This window comes from Dipodomys spectabilis, unplaced genomic scaffold, assembly GCF_019054845.1.
Source record: "Dipodomys spectabilis isolate Male_0828 unplaced genomic scaffold, ASM1905484v1 ptg000363l, whole genome shotgun sequence".
NCBI lineage: Eukaryota > Metazoa > Chordata > Mammalia > Rodentia > Heteromyidae > Dipodomys > Dipodomys spectabilis.
The window spans coordinates 3,170,363-3,185,513 of record NW_024871040.1 but is presented as its reverse complement, the minus strand read 5'-3'; the positions used below and the strand labels follow the sequence as shown (position 1 = coordinate 3,185,513).

General features: G+C 47.7%; 1 protein-coding gene across 3 annotated transcripts in view; it reads left to right on the top strand.

Annotated features, from left to right (window-relative positions):
• The window catches only part of LOC122095933 (protein HIRA), a 91,524-nt gene that overhangs the window by 59,149 nt on the left and 17,224 nt on the right, over nt 1-15,151 (top strand). For all 3 annotated transcript variants that reach the window (XM_042666267.1, XM_042666268.1, XM_042666269.1), the window contains 9 exons: nt 1,046-1,207; nt 5,277-5,481; nt 5,791-5,895; nt 7,448-7,596; nt 10,104-10,265; nt 10,755-10,813; nt 11,141-11,246; nt 13,380-13,502; nt 14,003-14,166. In XM_042666267.1, coding sequence (XP_042522201.1) covers nt 1,046-1,207; nt 5,277-5,481; nt 5,791-5,895; nt 7,448-7,596; nt 10,104-10,265; nt 10,755-10,813; nt 11,141-11,246; nt 13,380-13,502; nt 14,003-14,166 — 1,235 coding nt within the window. The remainder of the gene's footprint in view (nt 1-1,045; nt 1,208-5,276; nt 5,482-5,790; nt 5,896-7,447; nt 7,597-10,103; nt 10,266-10,754; nt 10,814-11,140; nt 11,247-13,379; nt 13,503-14,002; nt 14,167-15,151) is intronic.

Here is a 15,151-nt window from a genome sequence, read left to right as displayed (position 1 = left end):
AGGAATGGGAAAGAGAATGGTCTCAGTTCCTGCTCTAAACCAGGTAGGCTGGGCTTTTTCCAGAATGGAGACAGAGAAGTCTCTGGAGCTTGAGTTTTATACCATGGTTCTAGTAGGCAGTACAGGCAAAACTTAGACTCTTAACACACATAACTACTGCTGTGAGAATGATTCTCCATTGGAAGGACTGGGATCTTGTGTTATCACTGCCTCCTGCTCTCAGTTCTGGGGCAGGGCTGTGCAGGCTCACTGAGCATCGGGGATCACTACTCTTAGGAAACTGGGACCTTAGAGTTGAAAAGGAGACAGTGTAGGTAGACAGGCCAGTCAGGGAGGAAGGGTGTCTGGGAAAAACTGAGAAAGCTGCAGGGGTTGGACTAGAGGTCATGGAGGGGGAGGAAAGTACTGTCTGGGATGACTAGGTATTTGGTATGGAGTTGAGATGGTGGAAGTATTACCTGAATGAGATCAGCAGACTGATCCCAGTGGTTTGGGGTCTCTCCTTTCTGTATAAAGAAGGCAAAGGCCATGGGATAAGCACCTCGAGAAGAATGCTAAGAATTTGTCATTGTCACAGTGAGATGGGAGGGACCACCTAGGAGGGAGGGAGGGAGGAAGAGAAAGAGGGTGAGAATAAAGGCCAGGAATAGGCCATGACTTTCAGGACCCCATATAGGGGATTTTCTTGTCATATCTGTCATGAAAGTGACCAAGTCTGGTAGTTGAAGTGACTGGGGTCACTACAACCTGACTACATAGTGTAGTCAGGTTGTAGTGATGTAGCTATATGGTTAGCTACACCCAAAAAACATAAAAGAGGAAAATATGAATGCATTTGTTTATAACCTTTTCAGGTAGCCAGACTTCTAGGATTTTTATATATGAACATGATTTTAAAAATAGAAATAAATTTCACTTTTAATTTTTTTAAGGTTTTAGAAGTTTAATGTTTGTACCCACTTCAACATGCTCCAAACTATGCAAGTCCTAGACTTCCACATCCTTTAGAGGTTGTGCTGACATGCCTCCCACCTTTATTTCCCAGTATGAATGCTACCTCTACTCCTGCTGCATTGTCACCCTCCGTGTTAACAACCCCATCCAAGATTGAACCCATGAAAGCATTTGACTCCCGGTTTACAGAGCGGTCCAAAGCCACACCAGGTGCTCCTTCCTTGACCAGTGTGACCCCAACATCTGTCGAAAGGTAAAGTGTTGGATGCACAGGGTCCCAAGAATCCAGGGGTACAATACTTCCCCCCATTTCTACTTTGCAGCCCACCTCCCATAGGGGAGCAAGACTGCAGAGACATGAAGCTCCCAGGAAAAAGGAACTGCTGCTGAAAGATGGGCTGTGGCTGGAAGGAGCTGTCAGGAAGGAGGCCATGGGCAAAAGAACAGTGAGGATAGAGTTGCAAGTGCTAGGCAGTTCGGTAAAGAGCCCAGAGTTTTCTGAAAAGAGGAGTAGGAAGTAGTTGGAGAGATAGAAGGCTCTGATATTATTGAACCAGGTAAGTCAAAGCCCTCTGCTTAGAAACAGCCAACAGAAGGGAGCTACGATAGAAGGTCTTTATGAGCAAAGCTTTTGAGGTCTTGCAATTTATGTATTTTCTTTTTTGTTGTTGTTGATAATGAATTTGGGTCCTGGGCACTGTCCCTGAGCTTATTTTTGGTCGGTCGTGGGGCTTGAACGTGGGGCCTGAGTGCTGTCCCTCAGCTCTTCAGCTCAAGGCTAGCGCTCTACCACTTGAGCTACAGCGCCACTTCCCATTTTCTGGTGTTTTATGGAGATAATAGTTTCACGGACTTTCCTGCCTGGACTGGCTTTGAACCATGATCCTTAGATCTCAACCTCCTGAGTAGCTAGGATTACAGACATGAGTCACTGGCGCCCAGCTGTCCCTGAGCTTTTTTGCTCAAGGCTAGCACTCTACCACTTTGAGCCACAGCTCCCCTTCTGGTTTTCTAGTGATTAATTGGAGATGAGTCTCATGGACTTTCTTACACAGGCTGGGTTTGAACTGCTGTCCTCAGATCTCAGCTTCCTGAGCAGCTAAGATTACAGGTGTGAGCCAACCCTGCATGCAGCAGCAAGAAACATGAGCTGTAGTTCTTTATTTCTTGGAGTTGCAGTAGAGCATCCTTCTGAGACAGCCGAAACATGTGTAGCCTCCACTGACACTAAGCTTCACCACCTCATGAGAGGGGCCTCTGCAAGCCTGCCCTGTGCCAAGGAGCTTACTGTGCATCCCAGGGAGTTGAGGGCTAGAGGAGCTACATATTGACTGGGCTACTTTCCTCACCTTCCTCCCACAAGGGCAGTGGGAGCTGTCTTTGGGAGATATATCCCACTGAGAGGCAACTAGAGCTTGACTACCTGGGACAGAAGCATGCTGGCCTGTGTCATGAGGCGCCAAATGCAGGGACATTGGTCAAAGATTCTTGGAGTAGCCACACACCCAGTAGTTGTCCAACAAGATGGGCATCGGTATAAGATACTGTCAAACAGTATCTTGGTGCTAAAACTAGTTCACTTTTTCTTGGGTTTTGCTTATTATCTCAGAAGATCTTGTCTGGGAATAATTGTTCTCCCTGGAGAACAGTCCTTAGAGCCCAGAGTGGAGGCACCGCCCTTCAAGTCTACTCTACCTATGAAGTTGGTGCAGAACCTCATGTTCTACTTGAATGTTTATATTAATATGAAAAAATTCCATATATTTTTGTCTAGCAATTTATGTCTCTAGCAATGAAGGATTTTCCACTATGAAATATTTTGTTTATAGTCCCCAGGAGCTAAAATATGTACATGAACAAAAAAGTGCACACTATGGGTACTGGGCTGGGAGCTACCCAACTATTGACTGAGGACCTCGAGTTTTAATGGCAGCACTAATTCATGGCAATCTTTGGCCTGAGCCATATAGGAATTGAAACTTAAATCACCAGAATAAAGTCAAGCCATTGTACAGATCCCTTGAAAGGTGAGCATTGGAACATAAAACTGACAGTTGACCCAGAAATATGGCAGACAAGTTGAATGTCTTAGCTTTGCCTTCAGTTAGGCAAGAGTCCCTTTGAAATTATGACTACAGGCCTGTTCTTTTTTTTTTTTTTTTTTTTTGATAGTTGTGGGACCTGAACTCTGGGCCTGGGTGCTATCCCTAAGCTTTTCAGCTCAAGGTGAACACTCTACCACTTGAGTCACAGTGCCACTTCCAGATTTTTCTGCTTATGTGGTGCTGAGGAATCGAACCCAGGGCCTCATACATGCAAGGCAAGTGCTCTACCACTGAGCCACCTTCCTAGCCCAGGCTTGTTCTTTTGTAGATCTGGGGTCAGTTTAATTGAGGTTTTTCTTTTACTTTTCTTTTTTTCTTTTTTTGTGCTGGTCCTGGTTCTTGAACTCTGGGCCTAGGCACTCTCCCCGAACTTCTTTGGCTCAAGTCTAGTACTCTACTACTCTAGCTCTAGCACCTCTCCTGGCTTTTTCTGAGTAGTTTATTGGAGATAAGAGTCTCATAGACTTTCCTTCCCGGGCTGGCTTTGATCAACGATCCTCAGATCTCAGCTTCCTGATGGCTAGGATTACAGACATGGGCTACCAGCTCCTGGCTCTTTGTCTTTGAGGCAAGATCTCACTATGTAGTCCAAGCTAGTCTGGAACTTGCCATCCTCTCACCTCAGTGTATACTACACAGGCTGGGGTTAATAAACACTACCCATGTTATCTAGAAATCACCAAAAGGGATTTTGTTTTATTAACATCCAAAAGTATTTAGCAAAGATGCAGATCTACTCTGTGGGGACATTCCCTGTTCCCAGGAGATAACAGCATTCCCAACAACAAGGCATCACCTATCTTTGCACAGGAGAAAGAGGTCTTAGTGTATGGATTTAGCTGAAAGGGGAGGGGGAGGAAAAGAAAAAAAAAATTAAAAGAAAAGAAAGAAGAAACTATATTAAATAAATAAACCATTTCCTAAATGAACCTAAAATTCAGAGTAGCAAAACACATGAAGAAAAAAAATCTCTTGGCTACAAACATAAGGGATGAAATAAATATCAGATTTTACCTTTGATAAACTTCTAATCAAAAACTTTTTTAAAAGCACTGAAAAATACCCTTAAAATCATGAAAGATAAAAATATGAAGCAAGGGTCTGGGAAGGTGGCTCAGTGGTAGAGCGCTTGCCTTGCATGCCTGAGGCCCTGGGTTTGATTCCTCAGCACCACATAAGAAAAACGGGGGGGGGGGGGGGGGATTCGGAAGTGGCGCCATGGCTCAAGTGGTAGAGCGCTAGCCTTGAGCTGAAGAGCAGAGGGACAGCACCCAGGCCCAGAGTTCAGGGCCCACGACCGGACCCCCCCCCCAAAAAAAGCAAAATTAATACTCTATTCTGTATATAATAACTAGTTCAATGTGGATGATAGTACTATAAGTAAGAACTAAACCTATAAATTTCTTCAAAGTAAATACAGAAATCAGTATGACCTTATAGTAGGTGACTTTCTTAGCTATGATATCCAAAGCACCTACAACTAGTTTTACAATTAAGTGGGATTTCATCAGAATTTAAAACTTGGCTTAATGGCTCATACCTGTAATCATAGCTCCTCAGGAAGCTGTGAGCTGGAGGATCACAGTTCAAAACCAGCCAGGGCAGAAAAGATTCCTTCTCCAACTAAGCCATGCTGGTGGAAAGAAAAACAGCTATGAGCAAGAAAGTTCAGAAGACATAGGAAATGTGTAGTTACCCTCCTACCACTGGCCCCCAGGAGCTTGTCTACCCTTAGCGTCTAGCAACATGACAGTTCCTTAAATTCTTTGATCTAATGAGTGATGTTGGCTGTCTGATTTTAGTCTCAGCCTCTAGTTTCTTTTTGTTTGTTTGTTTGTTTTGGTCAGTTGTGGGGCTTGACCTCTGGGCCTGGGCACTGTCCCTGAGGTTTTCAGCTCAAGGCTAGCACTCTACCACTTGAGCCCCAGCTCCATTTCTGGCTTTTTCTGTTTATGTGATGCTGAGGAATGGAACCAAAGGCCTCATGCATGGGAGGCAAGCACTCTACCACCGAGCCACCTTCCCATCCCAGCCTCCAAGTTCTTTGTGTGTTGGAGTAGAAACCAGAATTCCTCTCTCTAGTCACATTTTGGAAAGAGTGTAGGTTTTAATTATAAAAGTCTAAGTGTATTATTTATAAACTTACCAGTTACAAATTCATTATTTAAATTATAAAATTAGTTGTATGGATAGACATGGGTGTCTATGTTTGCTCAGGTTGAAAGATCAGAACCTTATGAAAGACCTGAGGCCCCGAGACCTCCTGGAGAGCAGCAGTGACAGTGATGAAAAGGCCCCCTTATCCAAGCCCTCTTCCCTGTCTAAGCGAAAACTTGAGCTGGAGGTAGAGACTGTGGAAAAGAAGAAGAAAGGGCGCCCTCGGAAAGACGCCCGTCTCCTGCCCGTGTCCCTGTCTGTCCAGGTGAGGTCTACAGGAACCTGCCTACCCTGGCCCCAGCTCCCTGGCTGTGCTCAGAGCTGGGGACGATGCCCTGGTATGCCCTGGTACACAGCAGTGTGGGACACTGTAGGAGCCAGCCACTTAGACACATATACTGAGGAATGTGATAGAGAGGCCATGCTCCCTCACACCTGCCCTCCACCTACCCAGAGTCCATAAGCAGGTCCCTTGGTAAAGCAGGAATGCTCTGGGAGCAGGTCCAGCCTCACTTCTAGGCGACAACCCCTGTAGTGTTGTTGTGGGGCTCAGATTTGTATCTGTCTCTTCCAGTCTCCAGCTGCCCTGACTGCAGAGAAGGAGGCTATGTGTCTGTCTGCACCAGCACTTACATTGAAGCTGCCTGTTCCAAGCCCCCAGAGAGCATTCACTCTCCAGGTAAATGTGGGGACCCTTCACCTACCCCCCTGTCCTCTGGGTGTACAACTGCCTTGAGGACTGTGGCTCTCCATTCTCCTTTAAGAGACAGTCATAGGGAACCTGAGTACTTAACAGTTTTTGTTGTTGTTGTTGTTTGTCAGTCGTGGGGCTTGAACTCAACCTGGGTGCTGTCCCTGAGTTCTTCAGCTCAAGGCAAGCTCTCTACTGCTTGAGCCTCAGTGCCCCTTCGAGTTTCTGGTGGTTAATTGGAGCCATGAGTCTCACAGACTTTCCTGCCCAGACTGGCTTTGAACTGATCCTTAGATCTCAGCCTCCTACATAGCTAGGATTACAGGCATGAGCCACCAGCAACTTTTTTCTTTTCTCTTTTTGGGCACTGCCCCTGAGCTTCTTTTGTTTATGTGGTACTGAGAAATCGAGCCCAGGATAGATTGTTAGGCAAGCAGTCTATCACTAAGCACCCGCACCCACCTTTTTCCAGTCCTAGGGCTTGAACTCAGGGCCTGGGTATTATCCCTTTCAAAACTCAAGGTTGATGCTCTACCACTACCAGCTTTTTGGTGATTAATTTGAGGAGTCTCAAGCTTTCTTGCCTGGGTTGGCTTTGATCCAAGATCCTTAGATCTCAACTTCCTGAGTAGCTAGGATTACAGATGTGAGCCCCTGGTACCCAGACCCACCAAATCTTAATGTATGTGCTAGCTTCCAATGTCCCTACCTTCATGTCTTTCTCTCTCTGGCTTTGCCCTTGAAGTCCTAACAGCCAAGGTAGCCCTTACTTACTATCAATCTTCATCAGCCATAGGTCCTTGGAACCATGTTGCAGAGAAGTGGAGTAGGTGGAAGTGAAGGAGACTCATGCACTTTGAACTTGTTTCTAATGTCAACAGAGGCAAGGGGCATCTCTAGTGGTCAGCAGCTGAGAACTCCTATAAACACCTAGCTTTCCTCCATGTGCCACATTGGGCTTTCCTTGGTTTGAAGATGTCTAAAAAGAGCATGGCTCCTGGCTGTTGTCTGCTTTGTTTTCAGCATTGTAACATCAGTTAGTCAGCTTTCCAGTTGAGCCCACTTGGCCCTGGGCACTAAATTAGGCCCATGTCATGGTCCTAATACCCTGTTATGCTAGGGAATTTTGTGTCATCCTGGTCTCATATGAGCACATCAAGCTCACTGCCACAGACTGGAGAATACCTTAGGAGTTTCTAGACCTGCCTCCTAGAACTACCATGGTTCTTCTTGTACCAAATACTACAGTCTTTGAAGATCCTTCAAAGTAGGGGGCTAACAATCTTAGGTCTTCACTCCCAGCTCTGTCTCTGCCTAGCTACATCCTTACATTGAGTTCTTGGATAAGCCACTCCTCTGAGTGGAATCCCCCTTCCCTGACCATCTGTTACCATCCGTTGGTCAGCCAGCTGGTCTGCCTGTGTCTGCCCTGCCTCAGAGCCCACAGCTACAGAGCCCAAGGATCTCACCTGTCCTGGGATCACCTCCTATAAGGTATACTGTCTCATGAGAAGATATGTGTTTGCTTTCCTCCATCCAGGTGAGCTCTGACCCTTCCATGTATATTGAGGTGGAGAATGAAGTGACGGCTGTGGCAGGGGTGAGGCTGAGCCGCCTCAAGTGCAACAGGGAAGGGAAGGAGTGGGAGACGGTGCTCACCAGCCGGATCCTCACTGCCGCTGGTAGCTGGTAAGTGCAGGCAAGGGCTAGCTTGCCATGTAGAGCAGGCACCACATGCTGTGCTGTGGGATGCTGTTACTATCCTGGAGTGCAGCCTATCTGAGAGAACAGCTCACACAGAGGCTCCGTACCAGGCCTCCCTCCAGGCCAGCATATATGCTTTTGTCATCTCAATGAAGTTTGTGTCACTGTCCTCATAATCTAGATGGAGAACCTGAGCCCTTCCTTGAGAGATACCCAACCTAAGATTTAAACTTGATGGTTTTATTCCGTTGTTTGGCCAGATTCTGAAGTCTCAACTTCCAGTCTAGCCTTAACAGATTCTTTGCCTTGACCCCACATTTTCATTCAAGGCAGCCAGGATGGATTAAACTGTCCTCAGAATTACTTCTTTCCATAGAAAGATCCTAACAGGTCCTAATTCAGTGGTTAATCACTTAAGGTCTTTTATGGCTCAGTGAGCTCCATCCTTCCTGTACTTAACCTGTAAGATGACTGATATTTTCCTTAAGTGCTTGCAAACATAGAGCCAGTCAGGACCATGTGACAGACACCTATCATGGCAGTAACACCATGCTCCCTCAGAAAACCTTTTTTATGTTTCTTGCCAGTTCTGGGACTTGAACTCAGGGCTTTTAAGCACTGCCCCCTGAGCTTCTGCTCAAGGCTAGCACTCTACCACTTGGGCCACAGCACCACTTCTGGCTTTTTTTGTCTTATGTGGTTCTGAGGAATCAAACCCAGGGCTTCATACATGCTAGGCCACCACTAAGCCACATTCCCAGCCCAGAAAATCATTTAAAAAAAATTAGACCTTCAGGTGTCTTTCATGAGGTCACATATGCATGCGTTTGCTTGTCTCTGCAAACCCGGGCGCTAGTTCAGGATTTTTTTTTTCTTTTTTTTTGGGTCCGGTCGTGGGGCCTGAGTGCTGTCCCTTAGCTCTTCAGCTCAAGGGTAGCACTCTACCACTTGAGCCACAGCGCCACTTCTGGCTTTTTTCTTTTTGCTTATGTGGTGCTGAGGAATCAAACCCAGGGCCTCAGGCATGCAAGGCAAGCACTCTACCACTGAGCCAACTTCCCACCCCCTAGTTCAGGATTTTTATAGGCTTCAGTGAGTTCATGGCATTAGGCCCAGAAGGACTCTACCCTCCTGTTCTTCCTTCAAGATTTCCCTCAAGACAAGCACACTGCACTCCCAAATACTTATGCCTTGGGTGCTGCTGTGGTCTCCCACTCTCCATCTCTGGTTTCAAGGCAGATGTCTGGCCCCATCTGGGGACCAAGGATTCCCTTGTAGTAATACAGCAACCACTAAGGGGAGCCCTGCTTGGAAATTTGTACTGTCTTACAGGCTTGACCACCCAGGCTCATCCTACAACCCAGATTGTCAGCTTTCTTTGCAGCAAACTGGCTTAGGGAGGCCCTGGCCTTCAGAGATAAGCAGACAGAGGCCAGTCACCGCACCACAGCAAGCTCTAACTCTGTGCTTCTGGGTCCTGCTCAGGATTCTCTCAGATTCATACTTTAAAAATAGTTGGAACACCAGTCGATAGTGGCTCACGCCTGTAATCCTAGCTACTCAGGAGGCTGAGATCTGAGGATTTCAGTTCAAAGCCAGCCCAGGCAAGAAAGTCTGTGAGATTCTTGTCTCCAATTAACCACCAAAAGACCGGAAATGGCACTGTGGCTCAAGTGGTAGTTTTTCTTGAGCTGAAGAGCTCAGGGACAGCACCCAAGCTCAGAGTTAAGCCCACGACTGACAAAAACAAAAGAAAAAAAAAAACAGTTGGACCAAAAACATCTCACTTGCCCCTCCCTTCTGGGAAGCCATTCACATAACTCAGTAGGAAAAAATTGGCAGAGCTCTTCCATTAGCTGACCTTTTTGCTATGGGCCTACTGGGGCAGGAGCAACCTCACCCTTGCCAACCACAGGCCTTGGATCCACTGGATAGAAGTCATTAGAGGAGACTAGCCGGCCTGCTGTGGTCAAGACCTCTCTGTGCTGGAGCATATCTTTCCACTGCTGGGTGTTGGGCTCCAGCCTCCCTTGCACCTGTAGCTGACCTCAGAGGACCTTCACTGGGATGGAAGTACCTCCTTGTGTTGGGCCCAACTGAGAACCTGGTGGATCCTTAAGTGAGGCCTTGGACAGTGTCCAACCCTAACAGCCTTCAGTGTGTGATAAGTGTCTTCTGAGAAATCTCATACTGGTAATTCCCACTCCTCCCTGCCTTCATGCACAGAGACTATCCTGTAGTCACTCTGACCTCATGTGATAAGTAAGGCCTCCTTCCTAGCTGACCACTGATACACTGGCTCTCCCCAGCCTGCACCCCTGTAGCAGTGTTAGTGAGCTCAGAATGATACTAGTAAGGATGGCCCTATGCAAGCAAGAAGACAGAATTCTCCTTCTGCTGAGATCTCAAGCAGAGCAGAGGCAAGGCAAGGCTCTGCACCTCCAAGTTCTGCATCCAGTCCCCATGACATCTGCCCACCTCTACCTCCACAGTGACGTGGTATGTGTTGCCTGTGAAAAAAGGATGCTGTCAGTGTTCTCCACCTGTGGTCGCCGCCTCCTCCCTCCCATCCTCTTGCCTTCCCCCATCTCTACTTTGCACTGCACGGGTTCCTACGTCATGGCGCTCACTGCTGCTGCCACACTGTCAGTCTGGTGAGAAATAGTCCTAGGGTGGTGGGATGGTCTCCAGGCTGGGCAGGGCAGGGCGAAGCAGGTTCTTGGTCTCCTCAAGGCAGGCAACACATGGAAGCAGGCTGCCATTGGGTTAAATATCATCATTTATATTGGCCACCCTTGTAGACTAAGGGCTGAAGGACAGCCTCTTTTCCCCACTCATCCTTATAGGAGCAGGCCAGGAAAACTCTCACTGCCCAATGGCATGTGCCAGTGTCCTCAGATGGGTTCATCAACAGTGGGATGTGAGCTAGCAAATGGGAGCCCCACTCCTGGTATGGCTATATCCTACTTCTCCCAGAGTGGGTGTGAACATTAGAGTGGTCCTGGAGCTCTGTTACCCAGGACCTATTCTGTATACCTGGGTAAAAGGCTAAGGACACATGGGATCACAGTGTCTGGGCAGCCAAGACACTATAGTGTATTTATATCAAGTGGGGAATAATGTGTTCTCTGTTTTCCTCTTAGGGATGTTCACAGGCAAATGGTCATAGTAAAAGAAGAATCTCTACACTCCATCTTGGCAGGTAAGGACTACTGTAGACATTCATCCCTTGCCTGGAGCCTGAGTTACAGGTCTGACACAGATAAGCTCCTTCAGCTTTGGGGTCTAGCCCATGTCTCCCAGGGGCAGGGGTATACTTTCATAGATAGAAAGGAGACATGCTATGTGGGTCCCTAGGAGGTGACAAAGATCCTCGTGGATATTAAAACTACTCACTAAGAGTACCAAGCAGACATCCCTAGTTGCCACACTCATTGAGGCTTCTTAGGGGATAATAGAAGTCAGGGTTCAATATGCAAATGCTTGCTGATCAGACCACATGGAACTTATTTCTGTGGTGTCCCCCCAGGAAGTGATATGACAGTGTCACAGATCTTGTTGACGCAGCATGGAATCCCGGTGATGAACTTGTCTGATGGGAAGGCATACTGCTTTAATCCGTCACTCTCTACATGGTAAGAAGCTGATTCCCTGCATGGATCCCTGGGAATGTCATTCTGCAATGGATAGCTGAGCAAGGGTTCTGGGTCCTGGTGGTCAGGCCTGCCTGGCCCTGCTTTTGAGACCTGGCTCCTGGACTCCACACTAATAGCCAGTACATGCCCTGCCATCTCCATGGGGACGCTGCCACCCCATGTTCAGGGGAGTCCTTGAGCATAATTTTCTGGTGTCAGCTAATTACCTTGTACATCACTATTTATTTTTATTTTTTTGTCAGTCATGGGGCTTGAACTCTGGGCTTGGGTGCTGTCCCTGAGCTTTTCAGCTCTACCACTTGAGCCACAGCAGTACTTCACAGACTTTCCTGCCCAGGCTGGCTTTGAACCTTGATCCTCAGATCTCAGCCTCCCAAGTAGCTAGGATTACAGGGGTGAGCCACTGACGCCCAGCTCATCACAATTTTTTAATTTTATTTGTGTGTGTGTGTGAGAGAGAGAGAGAGAAAGAGGAGGGGGGAAGGGAGGGAGGGAATGAGGGTCCTGGGGCTTGAACTCAGGGACTAGGTGCTGTCCCTGAGACTTTTTGCTTAAGACTAGTACTCTACTAGTTGAGCCATAGCTCCATTTCTGGCTTTTTGGTGTTAAATGGAGATAAGAGTCTCATGGACTTTCCTGCCTAGGCTGGCTTCAAATCACAATCAGTGTTCTCATCATCCTCCTGAGTAGCTAGAATTAATAGGTATAAGCCATTGGTGCCTAGCTACATCACAGATTTGAATTTATATAGATTATATACCAGCCACTCCAAGAAATTCTTTCTCTCTGCCTATACCTTTGGTCTTTCAGACCCAAAGCTTGCTATTTTCTAGCTTCTTTTCTGTTAAGAGTTTTCTTTTTTTGGGGGGGGAGTCCGGTCATGGGGCCTTAACTCTGGGCCTGGGCGCTGTCCCTCAGCTCTTCAGCTCAAGGCTAGCACTCTACCACATGAGCCACAGCACCACTTCTGGCTTTTTTCTTTTTGCTTATGTGGTGCGGAGGAATCGAACCCAGGGCCTCAAGCATGCAAGGCAAGCGCTCTACCACTGAGCCACTTTCCCAGCCCCTCTTTTTTTTTGGGAGGGGGGAAGGGGTCCGGTCGTGGGGCCTGAACTCAAGGCCTTGGTGCTGTCCCTCAGCTCTTCAGCTCAAGGCTAGCGTTCTACCACTTGAGACACAGCGCCACTTCTGGCTTTTTTCTTTTTGCTTATGTGGTGCTGAGGAATTGAACCCAGGGCCTTAGGCATGCAAGGCAAGCGCTCTACCACTGAGCCACCTTCCCAGCCCCTCTTCTTTTTTTTTTTTTTTAAAGCTGTATTTTTTTTGTCTTTTTTTTTGTACTGGGGATCGAACCCAGGACGTTGCACTTGCTAGTCAAGTGCTTTGCCACTGAGCTACATACCAGCCCAAGAGTTTTCAAGTACAAGTTCATACTCACACTGAGAGTTTAGTGTTCTTCAACGCTGTTGTTTTTTCTTTAAAAAAGAAAAAAAATAAACCTCTACACTAGCTTGCTCAAATTGTAACAAGCTGTATATTATGTGTGATTACTTTAATAATGGAAACAAGCTGGTTATTTAAGGAAAGACAGACTGTGTGTGGTGGTGCATGGCTGTAATCCCAGCACTAAGGAAGTTGAGACAGGATGATTTAGAGACAGCCTAGCAAGACCTGGACTTTAAAAAGGGGTGAAGAGGAAGAAGGAATAGCCATAATAAACTTTTTTAATAGATTTGCAAGAATGCACAGATGTTTTATGGCGAATGTTTTTTAACAGTGATAATGAAGGGTCTCTCCCTTAGAATGAGGAAGAACTGCCTGCCGGGGATGTTGGAGAGGCACAGGAATGGTGAAGGCCTGATGTTCCCTGGCTGCTGCAGCAGGCCCAGGCCTCCTAATACACTGTACATATAGAGGCCTCTTGGTCATCAGGCAGTAGGCCTGGAGCTGAAGTGTTCACAGTGAGATAATTTTTCTTTGGGAAAAATTATCTGCCAGGCCCATGACTCAGAAACCTGCCATTGGTGGGTACCTATGTTGGAGGGCAGTGTCTCTCAGCCTCCTCTGGCCTTCTAATTTCCCTGACCTCTGTTCCTAACTTTGCCTCCCCAGGAACCTAGTTTCTGACAAGCAGGACTCACTGGCGCAGTGTGCGGACTTTAGGAACAGCCTACCATCCCAGGATGCCATGCTGTGCTCAGGACCGTTAGCCATAATCCAGGGCCGCACCTCCAAGTACGTGAGCTGAGAGCCATGGCCACTGCCAGAATAGCTGCCCCTGAGAAGTGGCTAGGCCTGCTCTGGTTTTCTGTCTCCTGCACTCCCAACAACTGCTCAGCTCGGGCAGAATGTCCAAGAGTTGTGGACCCTTATCATGTAGTACTTTAGGGGTGACTGAAACACACTCTGTGAGTGGTAAAGATCTATGATCTTTAATCTGTAATCTATGATCTATGATGTTTTACCAGCTCTTTGGGAAGGGGAAATAGGCTACTGACCTGTTATCTCGGGAACCTGGAAAGCATATGCAGAAGAGGAAAATCCTAGAGTACCAAGTGACCTAACTGGGATGAGGATGGGCAGGTCAGCAGTCTGGCATCTCCAAGAGACTGGCTTATAGATGGGAGGCCTCAGACAGCCTATATGCCTTGATATTGCTCAGGCACATAGAAATAGCTTCCCACACCCATGAACTGCCCTCTACCTCAATGACCCCACTCTGCCCATCTCTGCAGCTCTGGAAGGCAAGCTGCCCGGCTCTTCTCCGTGCCTCATGTGGTACAGCAAGAGACCACGCTGGCCTACCTAGAGAACCAGGTTGCAGCAGCACTTACCCTGCAGTCTAGCCACGAGTACCGCCATTGGCTCCTCCTCTACGCACGGTACCTTGTAAATGAAGGTGAGATCGAATGTTGACAGCATTACATCCCTTCTTTGAGCCCTTCCTGCTTGAAAGGTCATGCCTGATGACCAGTAACTCCCTATGGCCCTCCAGCCTAGGCCATCCCAGGATTCTCAAGAGTACTTGTGCCCCCTCAGCAGCATCCCTCACAAAAACCAAGTGTGCTTGGAAGAAACAACTGTACTCTTTGTGAAGTAACCTCTGGGCAGGACTCCCATCCTATCTTACCAGCCATTCTTCCCACTAGAGCTAAGCCTGTAGTGCCTGGCCCTACCAAACCACTCCCTGTGACCTGTACAGCCCCACAGCCAGTTCAAGTGTTTCTTCCACAGTCTTTCTAGGCCTTTTTACTTTGTTCTTGTCATTACCCTTCCCATTCTGAGTTAAGGCCGGGGGGGGGGGGGGGAGGGAGGGTTAGGGGGAGGGATCCAGATGCCAGTGGCTTGCACCTTAATCCTAGCTACTTGGGAAGCTGAGATCAGGAGGATGGTAGTTTGGGGCCAGTGCAGGTATATACATGGAAGACCCTTTTTCAACCAATAGGTGTCTAAAATTGGGAGGAGCACACTCCTGGGCTAACCTGGGAAGAAAAAGTCCACAAGACAAGTAGGTGGATTATTGGCCAGACACAAATGAGGGCAGAAAAAAAATCCCTCTTTTAAAAATAACTAGTGCAGGGGCTGGGAAGGTGGCTCAGTGGTAGAGCGCTTGCCTTGCATGCCTGAGGCCCTGGGTTCGATTCCTCAGCACCACATAAGCAAAAAGAAAAAAGCCGGAAGTGGCACTGTGGCTCAAGTGGTAGAGCGCTAGCCTTGAGCTGAAGAGCTGAGAGACGGCGCCCAGGCCCAGAGTTCAGGCCCCACGACCAGACCCCCCAAAAAATAATAATAATAATAACTAGTGCAGGGGCTGGGAAGGTGGCTCAGTGGTAGAGTGCTTACCTTGCATGCACGAGGCCCTGGGTTCGATTCCTCAACACCAC